Raw genomic sequence first — 20,104 nt, 5'->3', positions numbered from 1 at the left:
ACCTACAGTATAGTAGTCTAGGTCGGGCTTACAGCAGTATGAATCAAAATGGTGTTAAATACTACATAAAAAAGGGAATACAAATGCACCATTGGAACCACAGGAAGTGTTGAACAGGGATAAGTGAAGTCTGTCTCATCTGGGCACTCTGGACTATAGTTGCCCTTCTTGCTCTGGTCATCATGTGTAACTTCACACTAATGCATTTCAGAAGGAGTTCAGACAAACAGGATGATACGACTTGGGAGGTCGCCAGACTCTAAAGCCAAGGCAAGCAAAGCAAAGCCTGCTCTGGTACACAAACGACTAGACAAAACGGGGAATCCCGGGACATTTGCAAAATGTCTTTGTGTTAGTTAAACAGGCCCGTTTCATGTTAAATGATAGGAACTGACTTGGACCGGATGTAGCTGGGGATAATGTTTTATCTTGAACTTTAACCTCCGATGCTTTTTTGGTCGTGTAAATGACTGACCTTTAACAAGAAAAATATTATACTTTTTTGGGGGGGGGACGGGGACAAGGGTTATTACCAGCGGCCACCACCAGAGGGGGTGATGATCAGTGTTGTTTCTCTACTGCTAGTAGACAAATGGGTTGGGAGCATCGACTGTACATAGAGGTTGGAACTAAGGCACCAAACTGCTTTCTCCTAAACTCTGAAAGTACGTGTTGTCTGTCTGCATGGTAACCGAACACCACTAATACTGCTACACCAGATGTCCTTGGAGGCAAGGCAGTCTTCGGCTGTGAAAAAGTATTTGTAATTAGCCATTCAAAAACACATCTGTCGCGTCAAGATAATTATCCTGGAGGATTAGACACTTGCTTTGCGCTGCAGATGATAGTGTTGGCTGACAACAGCACACACCAGCCATGTGTTATGAACATCCTATCGTTGCTAGCATGTGTATTTAGCCTTTATAATGATGCGCACACACACACACATCACTTAGCCTCATGATTAGTGAAAGGATGTGGTAACCTGTCACTTAGCAAAAAGTGAGAGTGAAATGGAATGCTCCTGATCAATTATATATGTTTCTCATATATTTGACAGGACTAATAAATCAGGACCAATGAATCAAGATCAATCAATGAGCCATACCTTTCCTGAGGCGTGATGAGTCCATGGTGCCGATGGTGTTGCTCCTCAGGGCCTTGTTCCCGGCGCTGGTGGGCACGCAGTAGTTCCCGTCCGTCTCCGACATGGAGCGCGGCACGCAGTACGTGTCCGTGGGCGAGCGCTCCGCGGAGGGCGGCGGGTGCCCCGGGGTCAGGGTGCTGAGGGAAGGCTTGGGGGGCCGGGGCGGAGGAATCCCATCCCCACCCTCAGACCCACCACTCGCTGGACCTCGAGGCACCTGATAGGTACAGTTACTGCCTGGTGTGGGAGGAATATCGTAGCTAACCGACAGGTTCCTCATCTGAGTCTCCATGGAGGGCTTCCGCGAGGGCGCGTTGAAGACGTAGAGCTCCGGGGCGTCGCCGTCGACCGGGACGGGGGGCGAGGAGGCGGAGGCCGACTTGGGAAGGAGCACAGTGTCCTGGGAGTAGGAGCGGGGGAGGTGGTAGAGGCTGGAGGAGAGGTCGCCTCCGCGGGAAGGCGGAGAGTCATAGATGGAGGAGGCGGAGGAGGGGTGAGGGGGCAGGACAGAGGAGAAGAAGCCGTTGGCGTGCTTAGAGGAGGAGCTAGTGGAGGTTGGGGTGCGGTGGGCGGGGACGTTGTCGTTCAGGTCCGTCTCCGACGAGGTCGACTTGGAACACTCAGCGTGGGCTCTATGGCAACGGCACAGATAGATAAACATCAGGAGGCTGAATGGTGTGTGAACATTTCACACACACTTCAACATAGATTAGTGATATGGGTTACGTCAACAGAACCACCAATAACTCCTATTGAGGTCCACTGGATATGTTGTTGAGCAGATCTTATTGAGTTGTAGGTTCAGTATAATGATCCATGTTTCATCCTGTGGGTCATTTCAAAACATGCAGGGTTAAACACTGCACTGTCCTTTGCCAAAGGTCCATTGACATATTAAGCTATTCTGGATCATTCCTCATTTCCCTGTGCGAACAGCCAGGTGCTGCATTTTGGATTAATGAACACTTCTCAAACACATCAATTCCAAAGGTAAGTGCTGGGTTAGTTTTGTGTGTATTTACAATGTGTGTGTATTTGTGTGTATACATGTATATGTGCATGTACCTGTGTGACTTTGTGCACAAGTGTGTGTGTGTGTGTGTGTGTGTGCGTGCGTGCGCGTGTATGCATGCGCGTGTGTGTCACTCCACACTAGACAGGCTGCTCCAGACTCACTGCTTAACCTGGGGAGGAGAAGAAGCCCCTTTGCTCTCACACTCCTCCAGGAGGAGGTACTCCTGGGGGAGAGGAGTCACAGAGCTACACCACCACACACAGAGAGGAGGAGGAGGAGAGAGTCAAAGAACCACATCAACAAGAGAGAAGAGGCACTAAAATATGGACAATATATAGAGACAGTACAAGAGACCTACTAAAGCACACAAGAGTAAATAAAGTAAGCGGGAGGAGAGCGAGAGAGGGCGGGCGGGGGAGGAGAGCGAGAGAGGGCGGGCGGGGGAGGAGAGCGAGAGAGGGCGGGCGGGGGAGGAGAGCGAGAGAGGGCGGGCGGGGGAGGAGAGCGAGAGAGGGCGGGCGGGGGAGGAGAGCGAGAGAGGGCGGGCGGGGGAGGAGAGCGAGAGAGGGCGGGCGGGGGAGGAGAGCGAGAGAGGGCGGGCGGGGGAGGAGAGCGAGAGAGGGCGGGCGGGGGAGGAGAGCGAGAGAGGGCGGGCGGGGGAGGAGAGCGAGAGAGGGCGGGCGGGGGAGGAGAGCGAGAGAGGGCGGGCGGGGGAGGAGAGCGAGAGAGGGCGGGCGGGGGAGGAGAGCGAGAGAGGGCGGGCGGGGGAGGAGAGCGAGAGAGGGCGGGCGGGGGAGGAGAGCGAGAGAGGGCGGGCGGGGGAGGAGAGCGGGGCGGGGGAGGCTAAAGACACCATACTTAGTTAAAAAAAAAGGACACAAACTTAAAGTACATTCTAACAGGAGACTAGATGTCAGAGAAACACATAGGGAAATGTCACAACACCTCTCCACTCTGCACCAATGGCAGCACTGCACTGTCATATCATGACCCCACACTCACCTGTTGGGCTCTGGCTTCTTGCTCTCACAGTTGACCAGCCACAGGTAGTCCTGGGGTTCGTCCAGGCTGGACTCTGAGTCCAGGTGGCGCACGCTGACCGGCTGGTAGGGTGGGGGCACGTTGGTCAGCATGGCCGGAGGACCCCCCAGGCCAGGGTGAGGGGGCGTGTCCACCACAGAGCCACTGCTGGCCGCCTGGTGGGCAGCCTTTGCCGCTTCTGTGGGGAAGAAAGAGGGGGGAGGGAGGGAGAAGAGGGGAGACAGTCAGAACATCTGTGCATTGTACACCGGAGTTAGGATCATGTTGTTGAGAATACTTCCATGCACAACAGTTACTAGTGAAACGTACATGTTCTGTTGTGATAATATTATAGGTGTTTGTATGGTTAGATTTCTGACTTGTTTGTGTACAGAAAACAGTATAACGTTCTACAAAAGCACTACAGAGCAGCGGGAATTGAATACCAAGTTGAACACATGACTGAGATACCGCAAGATACATCCAGTACAAACAGTACAAACAGGTGATGAGTCAGACTTGAAGGACACATTGTACAAACACATGCATGCATGCTCCCTCTCTCTCACACACACACACACACACACACACACACGTCTGTGAACCACGCAAATACTGACTTTCCAATCTTAACAATCAATGATTACACATGAGAAATACAACCATGAAACTAAAATGTAGCATTACATGTACATTACGAGGGAATTTAGTGAGGGAAATAAACCCAAATGCTTCCTTTCTTCCTACAGCTACTGTATCTGCCAATGTTATTCACACCATTAATACTGAGCTGTGTTCTTATCCAAATCTGTTTTGCCTTTTGAATCCCAACCACAGCCAGACAGCATTTCCTCAAGGTCTCTGCCTTGTCCATCTCCGTGTGGAGGCGACTGTGTGTGGAGGCGACTGTGTGTGGAGGCGACTGTGTGTGGAGGCGACTGTGTGTGGAGGCGACTGTGTGTGGAGGCGACTGTGTGTGGAGGCGACTGTGTGTGGAGGCGACTGTGCTTGTGCTCTATTCATAACCTACTCTCTGCCTGCATTACTCCCCGCCTACACTTCTCAGTGTGGTGTACACACACGCACACAGTCTTTGAGCGGCTCCCTAAGTGCTCAAGCTCAAGGATGCGCACCCTGAGATGACAGCTGTTCTCTGAATCGTTACTCTCTCCTACTCTCCGTTTTCTCTTGTACACCCTCTCCCTCAATCGCGCCCCAATCAGTCACTATTCTCCTGCTTTATCCTGTGCACTCTCCTTCTCTCCCTCAATCACTCCCTATACATAGCATCCCTTCATCTCGTCTCTTCTCCCCATTCCCCTCCTCAGTTCTCTCCCTCCCGCTCTCCCCTCCTACTCTCACTCCACACACTACTATCCTGCTTTATACACTATCACTCACTCTCTCCATCCCCTTGTGTGTCTGTCTTATGTGCGGCTTCACCCAGGCAGCAGGAGAATCCCTTTCCTCCTTATTCTCCCCCTCCCACACCGCTGGTTTACAGCCCTGCTGCTCCAGCCCCCTCCACTCGCTGACATTTCCCCAGCCACGGTGCACCCTCGCCTGGGCGCGGGAGTGGGCTGAACTGTCCCCTCTTTGTTTGTGCTGTATGATCAGCGAGCGAGACTTCGCGAGGCACAGAGAGCAGTAGCCAAGGCCCCTCTGCAATATGAGAGCCACGCCGCTCCACCACAGAAATCTGCATGGGTATTAAGACAAACTTGCTGCTGGAACCCATAATAAACTCAACCTTCCAAAACAGCCCCATAGATAATATGTTGTGGTTGAAGTTACACTAGAACAGAGAGGGTAGGATGCAGCCACAACACCGAGGAAGGAGTGAAGCTGACCTTGTTGGATACATGGTCTCCCTGTTGTCATAGATGTAGTGGGTACTGCTGATAAAGTCTGGGACATTTCTCCTCGACTAGGGCCTCTAAATGGTTCCCTAACATTCTGATTAAACCCACATGCATTACAATAGTGAGTTTAGACTGTAGGGTCCATTTCTGCAACTCAACCACGGCCTAAAATTAACACGCGCCAGCTGCAAAATGCAGGTAGATTTTGGCATTGGTTTTGTTTCATAGCTGGTAAATGAGTCGCACAAAGTCAAAGAACTACGAATCATATATAGCCGATCCCACCTCTGCTGCAACACTGCCTGGGCTGGAGGCTGTGCGCACCTGAAGAGTGAAAGATTCATTTTTAGAAGCGCTACGCACAGGCATAAACGTTGGTCTAATTTACAGAAAAATGTAAGTCTACTGATGTGAGACTTTGTCCTTGTGTTTCTTGGCCATTTACATTGTTTTGTTCACAAGCTAGGTTGTTTTTCTATGTTTGAGTTTCAACAGCTAGACAAGACAACTCTTCTAGTCAGACAATCTCACAGGCACAAACACGAAGACTGGAGCCGCGTTACCACGGTAACCCCCGCTCTTAAAGGGACAGGAACATTTTTGTCTCATCTGTGATATTTTGGTTAAAAATGTAATTAATATACCACATTACTTCTTACTAGTAATACATGTATTGTTTTAGAAACATTACAAAGCATGCTCATACGTTTTGAGTGGCTGGTAGATTTTTCCATCTAAAAAAATATAATTTTTAGGCCCTGAATTCGACAGTACCTCCCATGTCAGTTGAGAGGGAAGTTCAGGTCCGGAGGCACCTGTATGTGGCCCCCACTGATGACGGTGGGAATGGACGTAGAAAGAGGAACTCTAAATAAACCACAATTCTGGTTTGGTGGTCCCCACTCACTCGCTTTTCCCTGAGTAAGCGCGCGCGTGCGAACGAAGTAACAAATGTGAGAGAACAAATGAGTGACAGAAAGACCGCGAGAGGAAACAAACGAGAGAGCAACTGAGAAAGGGGGAACAATAAAGGTAGAGAAGGAGATAAAGTGGCAGTGGGGCTCAGCTTAGGGGGGAGGGGGGGGGCACACAATGCTTTAATTGTACAGGGAAACATGTGGTAACGTGAACCCACCTGAAGACACGGCTCGTTAGGCCTCATTAAGCCTGTGCTGGAAACAAAGGCCGCTTGGCACACCGTGTCCAAACCAAACCTACACCAGGATGTGATCATTATGTGAGAGTAATACGTGTGGGGAAAGACTACCGTTTTCTCATGCATATGACTGTTCTGTTGCATTTCTGCGTTTCTCTCTTTTCTCATTGTATAGACACATCTCAGAGTTCCTCTCGTGTGTGAGTGCATGCGAGTGTGCGTGCCTGCGCAGGGATGTGCGTGGTACGTGTGTGTGTGCGTGTGAAGCATCATCATTACCGTCGTCCGTGGGGTTGAAGCCGCAGATGTCACAGATGTAGCGGACCCACTTGTTCATGTCGTCCTCCGTGTCGGCCACCAGGTAGAAGACGCGGTCGATGGTCTTGATGTCGAAGATGAAGCTGTGCTCCAGGTCCTTCTTGTTGAACGTGAGCCCTGCGTCCACCTGTGTGTGTGGGGGGGGGGGGGGGGGTGGAGTGTTAGCTTTAACATGTAGCTGTAGCATTACCAACTACATAACAATAGGGCTTAGCATTAGCATTACAAACAATAGGGGTAGCAATATCCGTTGTAGCCACAGCAGCTATAAGCCACTGTCAATGTCATTACTGTTATAACTGCCTTTTAGAAGTATTAGCTAGTGGTACTGTAGCATTACTAGGACCATTAGTTTTCCCTGATCACGTGACCTCACAAAAAAAACGTATTACATAACTAGGGTCCAGAGTAACAAACTCCAGGTTCTAATCAGCCGTAGCATAAGTAGTGTTTCACCTGTTCACACAGGTTGAGGTCGATCACGCGGATGGGCTTCTTGGCGTGGTCATTCTTGTAGTACTCCAGCACGTCTGGGTCGCCCGAGAGACGGCCGCTGCGGAGAACAAACCACCGCTTCTTCCATGCCTGCAGAGAGAGGGGAGACGGGAGACATTTTCATGTTGATGATCTGTTCACATATCATCCCTTACTTAAATTCCACAGTACACCCATAAAACCTCCCCCACCCCCCCTTGAAAAGCTTAACAAACCCCTGAAGACTTCACAACACATATTTTTGGGTATGGCCTTGTCCTAGAGTGGCTCAGGGGACCAGAGAAGAGCGAGAGAGAGAGAAAGAGGGACAGAGAGAGAAAGGTCACTGTGTGTTCGCTCATACGGCTCCATTCCTGGCTGACCACAGGCTGGACAGGGGCTTTGTTTTTCCACCCTGGCCTCTCTGTGTGCTTCTCTCTAGCCCTCCCTCTCCCTCCATCGCTCTTTCCTCTGGTCCTGTAAGCCACACAAGGACAGGCCTGTGCTCAAAATTCACCCACTCTCCCCGTCTTCTTATATCCCAGTCCATCCCTCTCCCTCCCTCTACAGCCTCTTCATCTCTCTCCTCTGAGCCCCACTAGGACAGACAAGCCAGAACTGTGTGTCTAGAACACCAAGAGCCCACAGTCACCACAGACAGACATAGTTTGGTCTGGTTAGGTCTAGTAGCCCGACTGTGGAAGAGCACAACCAACCACTCTAAAAAGGGCCACAGGCAATTAGGATTTTACAATAGGATTTGTCCTCCATCTGTCTAGGAGACACAGGTTCCGGGAGAAATGGCACCCTATTCCCTATATAGTGCCCAACTTTTAACCAGGGCCTATATGGAATAGGGTCCATTTGGTACACAGGCACAGAGCTTCCAAGGCAGCTAGGGTTTAAACACTGGGTACAAGACCCAGACAATGGGATATGGCAAAGAAATAGAATAGAAATAGAATGGGATTCTATTTAGATGGCAGACTTAAGACTGTGGGATGGATAGAATGACAACGTGGAGTGGTTTAGTTTTAGTTGCACAAAAGGCACTAAGAATAAATCCCGGGTGTCAATGATCGTCAGGCACTACCATCCGAAAGTCAGTCAAAGGAGAAAAGGAGACAGAACCAAGTGAGATGTCTAAACAGGAGTCCGCTCTCGAATGCTTTTATTTTTACAAATGAGGCCCGGCCCATCTAGATGCCTTTTCACCTAAACTGTGTAGCTTAAACTTATAACGTGGTTAACTTGTTCAATGAAACCTGCTCCCTGAACTAGGAGAAGCTAACTCAAGGATAAGCAGGACTAAAAAGCACATCATGAAAACAAACTGCGGCTAATTGCTATGAGCCACCAACTCTGATTCGCTGAGTCACTTATGCTAAGCTTGAGTTTTTTGGGAGGATTCATTCCCGGATTGCAGCTTTAATTGTGCTATAATCAATCCGCTTCAGGTTGAGCAATATTGTGGAGCAAAATAGACTCTGCCTATCAATGGACACTTGATAGAGGTATAGAATATTGAACAGTGAAATTGGATACAAAAGATGACATAACAGAAAACAAATGCTATTCATGGAATTTCAAACATGGAGGGGAAACCAAAATGGTAGAAAAACAACTCCCCTTGGAGATCAGAGCCCTTGCCTCACCCAAGCACAGCCAGCAACGGCCTGTGAGGAATGCAAACTAAAAGCTTTGTTGTTGTTTTTTCGGGTTAAGATTTTAACCGGATTAACAATGCTGTGTGTTTTTTTTCACCCTCCCTTCAATTGTTTTTCCATCCACAGAGTTCCCTTTGTTAGCGGGCCAAGCTCCGGGTAGGGACGAACAGCCAGGAGGAGAGAGAGTTCCGGGTAGGGACGAACAGCCAGGAGGAGAGAAGAGAGAGCTCCGGGTGGGGACTAACAGCCAGGAGGAGAGGAGAGAGAGCTCCGGGTGGGGACTAACAGCCAGGAGGAGAGGAGAGAGAGCTCCGGGTAGGGACGAACAGCCAGGAGGAGAGGAGAGAGAGCTCCGGGTAGGGACGAACAGCCAGGAGGAGAGGAGAGAGAGCTCCGGGTAGGGACGAACAGCCAGGAGGAGAGGAGAGAGAGCTCCGGGTAGGGACGAACAGCCAGGAGGAGAGGAGAGAGAGCTCCGGGTGGGGACGAACAGCCAGGAGGAGAGGAGAGAGAGCTCCGGGTAGGGACGAACAGCCAGGAGGAGAGGAGAGAGAGCTCCGGGTGGGGACTAACAGCCAGGAGGAGAGGAGAGAGAGCTCCGGGTGGGGACGAACAGCCAGGAGGAGAGGAGAGAGAGCTCCGGGTAGGGACGAACAGCCAGGAGGAGAGGAGAGAGAGCTCCGGGTGGGGACGAACAGCCAGGAGGAGAGGAGAGAGAGCTCCGGGTAGGGACGAACAGCCAGGAGGAGAGGAAAGAGAGCTCCGGGTGGGGACGAACAGCCAGGAGGAGAGGAGAGAGAGCTCCGGGTGGGGACGAACAGCCAGGAGGAGAGGAGAGAGAGCTCCGGGTGGGGACGAACAGCCAGGAGGAGAGGAGAGAGAGCTCCGGGTGGGGACGAACAGCCAGGAGGAGAGGAGAGAGAGCTCCGGGTGGGGACGAACAGCCAGGAGGAGAGGAGAGAGAGCTCCGGGTGGGAAGAACAGCCAGGAGGAGAGGAGAGAGAGCTCCGGGTGGGGACGAACAGCCAGGAGGAGAGGAGAGAGAGCTCCGGGTGGGAAGAACAGCCAGGAGGAGAGGAGAGAGCGCTCCGGGTGGGAAGAACAGCCAGGAGGAGAGAGAGCATCGTCCTGCTGTCCTATTCTGTCAACATGAGAGCCGACCCTGGAGAAATAAACAGGCTGGCTGAAGGGGGAACTTTACATGGGCGTGCGCGCACACACACACACAAACACACGTATGCAGCCGTGCACGGCAGAAACGCAAACACACAGAGAAATGCACGTTCACACACACACCCTTTGAAATTCTAATAGGCCTACATTCATGGCACAACCCTGCAAAAACCCTAACACTCCTTACAGTCTACAAGTAAACATGCCGGCGCAGGGTTCAAGAGGTCTGCTTGACCCCGCCCCGCTCCCACACAGTACGCTCCACAAGAAGCTCGGCCCTAAAATATCAACCCCATTTAATAATCACAGTTTATTCAACCATAAAACATGAGCAACCAAAAACAGCCTTCAGATAACAATACACAGAGCAACTAACCCAGTCTGTGTAGAACTGGTCCTGTCCAGCATGAACAGCAGCCTAACCTAACCCAAGCAGCACACATTAGCATGTTGTTGTTGCGCTGCTCTGTTGCGGTCAGACAAAAGAGGGCGACCACTCTCTCTGGTACATGACAAAGCACTCTGGGCTCAGGTTACCCTGTGGGGACACAGATAGGGCCATGGGGTGAGGTTACACTGGGGGAGAGAAAGAGCGAGAGGACAGGGCCATGGGGTGAGGTTACACTGGGGGAGAGAAAGAGCGAGAGGACAGGGCCATGGGGTGAGGTTACACTGGGGGAGAGAAAGAGCGAGAGGTTAGGCCTGGGTCGTGTTCATTTCTGCTAAGCATTTCTTATTGGACAAGCTCAGGTAGTCCCTTCCCGTTTCAGTACTTTTTCTACCGTTTGGTGCCTAATGAAAACGACCCTGGTTTAAACACACGGGGACATTTGACAGATGCTCTTATCCAGAGCAACTTACAGGAGCAATTAGGGTTAAGTGCCTTGCTCAAGGGCACGTTGACAGATTTTTCATCAAGTTGGCTTGAGGATTCGAACCAGAGACCTTTCAGTTACGAGCCCAACGCTCTTAGCCACAAGGCTACCTGCCGCCCTGCTGCTGTCCATAGTAACAGCTGGTCTGACTAGTTTCAATGGTGCTGGTTAAGAGCTTGTTGAAGAAGGCTTGTTTGAGTGGTGCTTCATTGCAGCTTCAACACGGAGTGAGTTTTACAAGCCTACTTGATTAAGGGGTGCTTTTCCCATATTAGCATGGTAGCAGATAGTGTGTAGGGGTGGGAGGAAAATGGTCAGGAATGGAAAGCTGTGTGAAAACATGAGCAATGAGAATCACTCTTAAAAGCTCTCTTTCTCCACTGACCCACACGTGGCCATTCCATTCATCACACCACTACTCTAGTTAAATCTTAGCTAAACTGGTCCCTGTAAACCCCTGCCAGGTTCCTATTCAGTGAAACTGCACGCAACCAGAAATGCCATTGGTGTCTCCAGCCAGACAGCCAATGGCATCTCGCTGACACATACTTTCTATTGTCAGTGGAAAACAGTCCAAAAAGCTCTTCACAACAACCACACATGACAGTGACTGATGCACACAGTAGCTGAAAAGCAGCACTGTTAGACAATAACTCTGTCCACAGACCTAGCCTGATTCCAGATCAGTTTGTGTGGTCTTGCCAACTCTTATGGCCCTTGTTGTGACAATTACCATAAGAGATGGCAAGACAGCACAAACAGATCTGGAACCAGGCCAGCACAGACCTACCTTGTGCTATTGATCCTGAAAAGGCCAGCAGAGGCAATGAGGACTCTAGCAGTGCTGAACTCCTGTTACTGTCCTCTCCTCCATTGTAGTCAATGAGGCACAGAACAGTCAATAATCCAACAGTCCCCAAACTGATCTGAGAGCAGTCGTTGCTGATCACAGAACACAGCTAATCCAGGTTGGTCTACTTCCCAAGGCCCAAGACGATAGAGTCGATCAACTGATCACAAATCAGTCCTTACATACAACCAACCAAACAATCTAAGTCGTAACCAAGTGTGTGTTGACTCTTCACTGTCTGGGGGAGTGGAGTGGGACGGGGTGGGACGAGACAGGAGGAGCCCCTGGTGCAGCAGCTGTCTCCCCCCCCCCTCAAGCACCCTCCCCTGCCCTCTGATAGGGTGTGATGCAGGAAGAGACCCCTGTGCCCGCTCCAGCCTCCAGCCAGACAGAGACACCATTGAGGGGACGACCGGGAGGGCTGGATGGGGGAATGCCATCCGAGTGGAGTCACACTGTTGCCATCAGGGCCCCACTGACCCAGAGACAGAGAGGAGAGGGGGGAGAAGGGGAGAGAGATGGAGTGTCAGAGGGAGATGGATGAACAGTATAGAGAGAAGAGAGAGGTAAAGGGGGAAGAAGACAAGAGTGAGTGAGAAAAGGAAAGAGGGAGAGAGAAAGCTAATACAATAGACTTGAAGCACTTTACCACATTGGGGGTTTCCCCACATTGAAGACTGGTTATGGGGTGTGGTGGGTGAATCAGAGTGACAGAGACAGACATTAGGGAAGAGGGTAACAGTGGGTGGGGCACGGGGCCCTCAACCGCCACATTCCTGGCTATGGCCTTGGCCCTGCCCTCCTATCCAGAGAACAGTGGCCTTTGTTGGGCTTGACTTTATTAAGCTGCCCCCTGGAATATCTGGAGCTCCAGGGCTCCAGTCTCAACCTTCTGCCTGATAGATAGGGGCCACAAAGGGCCCAGAGCTTTAGAGACTCCCAACTACCCAATCGTCTGCCCATACATATGTATTTATATACTGGAGTCTTGACATATCTACTGCTGTACATACGATGCAGTAGATCTTGTGTAGATTCATGCAGTGTACATATATATATTGAATTTGGATTACTGTTACAGTGCTGTTTGGCTGTTAATTGGATTCGTGCCGATATTTCTTGATTTCCAGTGTAAAAAAATATATATTGTTTACTATGACATTTTACTGCGTTGTTAGGAGCTAGTAACAAACGTTTCTCTGCATTAGCTACATCTGATAAACTGTGTACGTGACCAATAAACTTTGATTTGATTACTGTACCAACACTGACATTCTGGGAAGTTGGCAACAATACCAACCCATCATACAGCATGATGTAGCCTAGCGTCTGGTTTATTATAGTGATACACACAGACCCAGATTAAAACCAAACAATACCAACCCGTCATACAGCATGACGTAGCCTAGCGTCTGGTTTATTATAGTGACACACACAGACCCAGATTAAAACCAAACAATACCAACCCATCATACAGCATGATGTAGCCTAGCGTCTGGTTTATTATAGTGATACACACAGACCCAGATTAAAACCAAACAATACCAACCCATCATACAGCATGACGTAGCCTAGCGTCTGGTTTATTATAGTGACACACACAGACCCAGATTAAAACCAAACAATACCAACCCATCATACAGCATGACGTAGCCTAGCGTCTGGTTTATTATAGTGACACACACAGACCCAGATTAAAACCACTCCTGTACTTAGTGTTTATAATGGAAAATCTTCATTGAAAGCTATTTAAAGAAGTCCAGGCGTAGCCTTAATCTCTGTGCAACCGCCCTCGACTGTTCTAACATACTAACTAACATCTATTACATAGTCTAACTGTGGCACCTCTCATAATAAACAACCAAATGACGTAATAGTGAAAGTGAACATTCCAGAAGGATAAGCGCACCAGCTGGTTGGGGAGTTCCACCGGGCTCTAATCCTAATCAAAGAATGTTCTGGAAGGGGAAGAAGAATGGGACATTATGCCGCCATTTAGGACAGTGATTAATGACATTCTCCGGTACTGTAGCTAGAAATGAGGCCAGGCAGCTGGAGGAGCTGGCTAGTGTTTAACAACCTTGAGGCGGCAGCGCCTTGGAGTAGGACTGCTGCCGATCTAGGATCAGTTTCACCTTTTAGATAGCTCTCAATGAATATGATTACATAGACAGGCCAGACCTGGATCCTAGATCAGCGTTCCTACTTTGAGATACAATGTGAATTTGGGCCCAGCAACATAATACTCAATATATTCTTTATCATTGCTAACTACATAATAGCTCCTTCCTGCACTTATGAGGGCTAATTCTATTGCAATTAAAAAAAGGTAGCTAATGCACCTGAAGAGCCTTTAAGAGCACCGATGGCTATGGATGGTCCTCCAGGGTAGATAAATGGCACACTTAAACATCCATATACTCTACATATCTGATGGTTTGGGAGTTAAAGCTAGAATCCTTAATTGCGCTAATCATTTTTGGTCTTATAAATTAATGATATATATCCATTAACTTAGTTCAACTGTCATAACCCATCAGCACCCAAAATATCAGCTTGTTTTACTCCAATGTTTGTTAACTAAGTAAAATGTAAACAAACAAGCCTCAAAACACGGTTAAAACTCTCATTTTGATATCATGGCTGGTCAGTCCTTGCATCCATAGCTCTATGAATGAGAGTGGTTCTATTTCTTTAGGTCCATTCCTTAACAAAACAGAGGCGGGTGGAGGCTTTATTGTTTCAAAGAAATAGTTCAGCTTTAAGCAAGGCAGGCCTTGGGCTTTTTGCCTGCCACAGTAGCATTTGGAGCAAAAGAGAGAACCGTCAATTGAACATATAGGACGGTGTTGTTCCTAGGATACCAGCGCCGGCGACTGACTAGCAGGCGAAAGGTGACGCTGAAGTCATTTGTAAAGTGTGAAATGGGCCTTGGCTCGTGTGCCAACGAGGACTAATGTGGCACAGCGTGTGCCCTGCTGGACCGTCAGACTCAATGGGCTGGAACAGCGGAGTCGAGTCCATTTGGAACGACAACAGGAGCCACTAACCACATAGCCACTGCTAACCATAAGCTCTTGGGTTGGTCCTAATAGTGGAAACTGACAGTGTTTGGTTGGACATGTCAGGTATTAAGCCATGGTGCTAGTCTTCCGGGGGAAATTAGCTGTCTATAATATAGCTGTTACAGCAAACTTTAGCTTGGTTGCCTCTTCATAAAGGGCCTACCTGCACTTTGAACAGATATTCCCACATTGAGCCAGGTGGTGAATGGTTCAGGGAGGGGGGGGGGGGGGGGGGGGGGTGTTAAGATGACAGCAGCTCAACAAGGAGTACCACAGATCGGCCTAGTAATCAACTGACTCACCCAGGCATGAGCCAAGAACAGGAGATGCACACAAAGACCAAAAACAAACTTGGCACTGGAATCGGATATGCACTACAGTAAACCAGGAAATTAACTTGAAGGGTTTAATCTGTCCTGATAAGTGTAGCGAACCAACGTAACACCACGAGACGAATCATAACCCACCGACTGACTGGGTTACATAACTGATTACAGAGGTTACTGGGGCTGTTTGTGTAGGAATTTGTGACCAGAGCCCGGCTGTCCCAACTCCATATATAAACACACACAGCTGCTACCTTTGAGAGGAAGGACTAAGCCAGGCACGCTGGCTTGTGTTCAGTGTGTTTCACAAACATGTCAGAGCAGAGTCCCGGGCAACCACCCCTCGTGCTGCTGGCACTGCCACCAACACAGGGTTACAGTGTGTCAGCTGCAGCGTTCTGCCTAGCTACAACACAGTTAGTCACCTTCGCTGACAACAACCACCTCTCACCTCCTGCTCCATTATATTTAACACTGCAGGCCCATGCTGCCTAGTGACAAGTGAAAGCATGTGGGTTGGTACAATACGAAAACAAAAATCAAGGCCAAGTTTACATTCTTTTAAATGTTTTTGTCGTAATTCGTAAGTCGCTCTGGATAAGAGCGTCTTCTAAATTACTTAAATGTAAATGTCAAATTTAGCAGACACTCAGAGCGCCTTACTGTAGTGAGTACATACAAGGATCGTAAAAAGTAGATACTGTTAAGGAAATAAGGTTGCAATCTACAAAGGCAATTGACCGCTGAAAACGTTGCCATACCTTTCAAAGTACATCAATTAATTGCATCGTAATGGCTGAGACTCAGTTTCTGCAGGGGAGTGATGTCACTCATTATTGAAGCTATGGTAAACCCTAACCAACCTCAGCCACATCAAAAGCCACTTTCCTCATTTCCCCATCTAGTCATTACCAGATGGATTGGGATTCCCTTCCTTCCCACTTCCCAGTTGCTCCAAGGGCCAGAACAGGTCATACTGCCTCTGCCTAGATGATACTCCGGGAGGTGGAAACTGCATGAGGTCTAAAGGCTCACACGCCCTGTGGTTATCTCTGGGCTATTATGTCTGAGCAGCCGGGCTAATGGGTTAAGCAAGTGTCGTAGTGGAGAGCATTACCCCTCTGGTCCAGTGTTCTCTCCCTCTCTTTCCCTCTCTCTGGTTCAAAACAAGAGCATATGTTAACTTTAAATGGATGGAGCAGCTAGGTTTATTTACGGTCTCTCTCCTACACTAAAGACAGCAGGTGCCTCACGAAATATCCCTTTCTCTCAGTCCCCCTTTCTTCTTTCAGCCATTGTGTGTGCTTAGTAAGGGGTGAGGGGAGGTCAGATTGTTTTACGGTCTTGACCTGAATAATTATGTAATTGTAAACCATCTTCTCTCTTAAGAGTTTCAAAGGGAGAGACTGACAAAAGAGCAGCGTATTAAAGTCTGTTGATTTATGAAAGGTAACGTCTGGATGATAGTGTCCTGAACCCTTTGCTCCCATGACTGAGTCAGTTGTCAGTATTAGCCTGGAACTATCCCTTACTCAGATTGTTGTTAGCATTAGCATAGAACTCTCTGCTTAAAATCAGACTTGTGGAATGCAATAGATTTATTCTGTTTTTCTGGGTTTGGTATTAGCAAAAGCATGGGGCTAACAGCGATTACGCATTTGTAGCATAGCATTGGCACAACTCACTTTGCACATGTTATTAGCATTATAATACCCTAGCTCCCTCAATGACTCTGGTGTGGTTGTTAGCAGTATAAGCCTAGCATAGCTCCCTTAGTGGCTTTGGGTGTGTTAGCATTTAGCACTGGGCCCAGCAAAGGCAATCTTGGCAGAGGTGGGATGGAGAAGGAGGGAGCAAGAGAGAGAGAGGGCGCCGGGGGCGTGTGACCTGCAGCTCCAGCTGCACTGACTCATCCCCGGCTGGGAACAGCCTCTCCATTTGTTCCTCTGAAAACAGCTTCTCTCCAAGCCCAGAGAGGGAGAGAGGAGGGGAGAGAGAGGGGGAGAGAACCCGAGAGTAACAGGACAGAACCAGAGAGGAGGCAGGAGTGAGCATGGAGAAGGAGGGAGAGGAAAGGATTGGAGAGGGGAGAAGAGGTCAGGGTATTGATGATGCCATAACAAATAACAAGATGGCCTGGTGACACTAACAAAGAACGGGGTCACATATTTTCAGGCCGGTCAGTCTGCAGACAGTGACTGCTTTTTTCCCCACACTAGGTCACTTGGAGGTGACGTACGACCAAACCCCTCTCATATGGACTACATAGCCTAACCTAAGCCATAAAGAAACAATAAGCAGTCAGTAGTCCAAAGGGAAAAGACCAGGCAGAGACCAAACCCAGAGAGGTACAGTTGACGTCGGAAGTTTACATACACCTTAGCTAAATACATTTAAACTCAGTTTTTCACCATTCCTGACATTTAATCCTAGTAAAAATTCCCTGTCTTAGGTCAGTTCGGATCACCACTTTATTTTAAGAATGTGAAATGTCAGAATAATAGTAGAGAATGACTTATTTGATCTTTTATTTCTTTCATCACATTCCCAGTGGGTCAGAAGTTTACATACACTCAATTAGAATTTGGTAGCATTGCCTTTAAATTGTTTAACTTGGGTCAAATGTTTTGGGTAGCCTTCCACAAGCTTCCCACAATAAGTTGGGTGAATTTTGGCCCATTCCTCCTGACAGAGCTGGTGTAAGTGAGTCAGGTTTGTAGGCCTCCTTGCTCACACATGCTTTTTCAGTTCTGCCCACAAATTTTCTATAGGATTGAGGTCAGGGCTTTGATGGCCATTCCAATACCTTAACTTTGTTGTCTTTAAGCCATTTTGCCACAACTTTGGAAGTATGCTTGGGGTCATTGTCCATTTGGAATACCCATTTGCAACCAAACTTAAACTTCCTGACCGATGTCTTGAGATGTTGCTTCAATATATCCACATAAATTATCTTTCCTCATGATGCCATCGATTTTGTGAAGTTCACCAGTCCCTCCTGCAGCAAAGCACCCCCACAACATGATGCTGCCAGCCCGTGCTTCACGGTTGGGATGGTGTTCTTCGGCTTGCTAGGCTCCTCCTTTTTCCTCCAAACATAACGATGGTCATTATGGCCAAACAGTTCTATTTTTGTTTCATCAGACCAGAGGACATTTCTCCAAAAAGTACGATATTTGTCCTCCTTTTTTTAAATGGCTGTTTTGGAGCAGTGGCTTCTTCCTTGCTGAGCGGCCTTTCAGGTTATGTCGATATAGGACTTGTTTTACTGTGGATATATACTTTTGTACCCGTTTCCTCCAGCAGCTTCACAAGGTCCTTTGCTGTTGTTCTGGGATTGATTTGCACTTTCGCACCAAAGTACATTCATCTCTAGGAGACAGAACGCGTCTCCTTCCTGAGCGGTATGACGGCTGCGTGGTCCCATGGCGTTTATACTTGCGTACTATTGTTTGTACAGATGAATGTGGTACCTTCAGGCGTTTGGAAATTGCTCCCAAGGATGGACTTGTGGAGGTCTACAATTTTGTTTTTTCTGAGGTCTTAGCTGATTTCTTTTGATTTTCCCATGATGTCAAGCAAAGAGGCACTGAGTTTGAAGCTAGGCCTTGAAATACATCCACAGGTACACCTCCAATTGACTCAAATGATGTCATTTAGCATATCAGAAGCTTCTAAAGCAATGACATTTTCTGGAATTTTCTAAGCTGTTTAAAGGTACAGTCAACTTAGTGTATGTAAACGTATGACCCACTGGAATTGTGATGCAGTGAATTACAAGTGAAATAATCTGTGTACAACGGTTGGAAAAATTACTTGTCATGCACAAAGTAGATGTCCTAACCGACTTGCCAAAACTATAGTTTGTTAACAAGAAATTTGTGGAGTGGTTGAAAAACGAGTTTTAATGACTCCAACCTACGTGTATGTAAACTTCTGACTTAAACTCCATCTCTCTAGCCCTGAGTAAGAGTAGAAGCTTCTGTTCCAGCCATGTGTTGTGGTGAATAGAGTGGAGTCTTGTGGGAGAGAGGCAGCCAGGGAGAAAGGAGCTAGTTGAGGCGTCAGGTGCGGTAACCGGAGAACGAAGCGTTCTTCAGCTGCCACCCCCCCATTCGACAACAACCTCCTCTCAGCTCTGCCTGTAAACCAAACTACTAACTTGTTCCTCTCTCCCTCCCGCTCCCTCTACCTTGAACAAACAGGTCTGTTTGTTCTCAAGTCGGGTTCCGCTCCAGCACCAGGATAGAGAAAGATGAGGAAAACCCACAGAACACGTCCACGGTGTACGCACGTCATTGGCCATTCTTATTAAAAACCACACAGCGATACGCTGCAGTCATCTCTCACACGTTGGTTGGTTTTCCTCTGATTACACTTTGCTTTTCCAGACTGTGAACGCATGAACTGTTCTTTGAGAGGTCCCACAAACAAAGACGGTGCCGTGCAAACGCAGGTCATTTCAACAGAATAACCCTCATTGAGATCTTGTTTACCCAGCAAGCATGTGTTCTAATCAAGTGCGTTTCAGAGCATATGTAGCCTAGATTCTATGGGGCATTCCAGGTAGCGGAGCATTTGTTGTCTTTCTTATAGATCTGCTCATGCAGACAGGCAGGCCACAGGACTGTTTGTGCAACAGTGCTGGGAAAAGGTAAAGAGAGTGGGAGGAGCCATTCTGGAACTTTACCTGTTCCGTGTTCATGACAGACGCGAGACGCATTCAGTTGCAATACTATTGGCTCTGGCATTCGTCATAATGCTGTCCTCTTTAAAAGCTCAGTGTTGCAACAGGTATACAAGTCAAGCCTTCCAGTAATGACTTGGGAGAAGCCAATAAAAACACAGACCTGCTGGAAATAGTATTAGTAGAACAAGACGTGAAAGCACTAGTGAGAATCAACCCCCACCACCAGATAAGGATAAACGGTTTTATTTTTTTTTATTGTGAAATAGCTCTCTGCTTACTCAAAAATGTCCTGAAACCAACCACACATTCTGAATGACGCTGCAGTCCAACGTCAGGGCTTATAAACAAATGCAATTGCGTATACCGTTGTGGTACTCCAAGCCAATCAGCAAGGACCCCAAGGCTCTCCCAAACAATGCCCGTTCTTAAAGTAGAGTATTAGAGCTCGTCAGAGGTTTTGGCGCTC

General features: G+C 48.4%; 1 protein-coding gene across 14 annotated transcripts in view; it reads right to left on the bottom strand.

Moving 5' to 3' along the window:
- The window catches only part of LOC115202248 (GRB2-associated-binding protein 1), a 69,471-nt gene that overhangs the window by 10,813 nt on the left and 38,554 nt on the right, over positions 1-20,104 (bottom strand). For 10 of the 14 annotated variants that reach the window (XM_029766244.1, XM_029766243.1, XM_029766242.1 and 7 more), the window contains 5 exons: positions 6,975-7,103; positions 6,480-6,645; positions 3,165-3,381; positions 2,324-2,407; positions 1,109-1,779 (listed from right to left, as the gene is read on the bottom strand). In XM_029766244.1, the coding sequence (XP_029622104.1) occupies positions 1,109-1,779; positions 2,324-2,407; positions 3,165-3,381; positions 6,480-6,645; positions 6,975-7,103 (1,267 nt within the window). Of the gene's footprint in view, positions 1-1,108; positions 1,780-2,323; positions 2,408-3,164; positions 3,382-6,479; positions 6,646-6,974; positions 7,104-11,497; positions 11,810-20,104 lie in introns of those variants that run through there. The other 4 variants (XM_029766248.1, XM_029766250.1, XM_029766252.1 and 1 more) reach the window with 2 other exon arrangements.

Source organism: Salmo trutta, chromosome 11, assembly GCF_901001165.1.
Source record: "Salmo trutta chromosome 11, fSalTru1.1, whole genome shotgun sequence".
In the NCBI taxonomy this organism is placed as follows: domain Eukaryota; kingdom Metazoa; phylum Chordata; class Actinopteri; order Salmoniformes; family Salmonidae; genus Salmo; species Salmo trutta.
The sequence above is the reverse complement of the archived record's forward strand: the minus strand, read 5'-3'. Positions and strand labels throughout refer to the sequence as shown.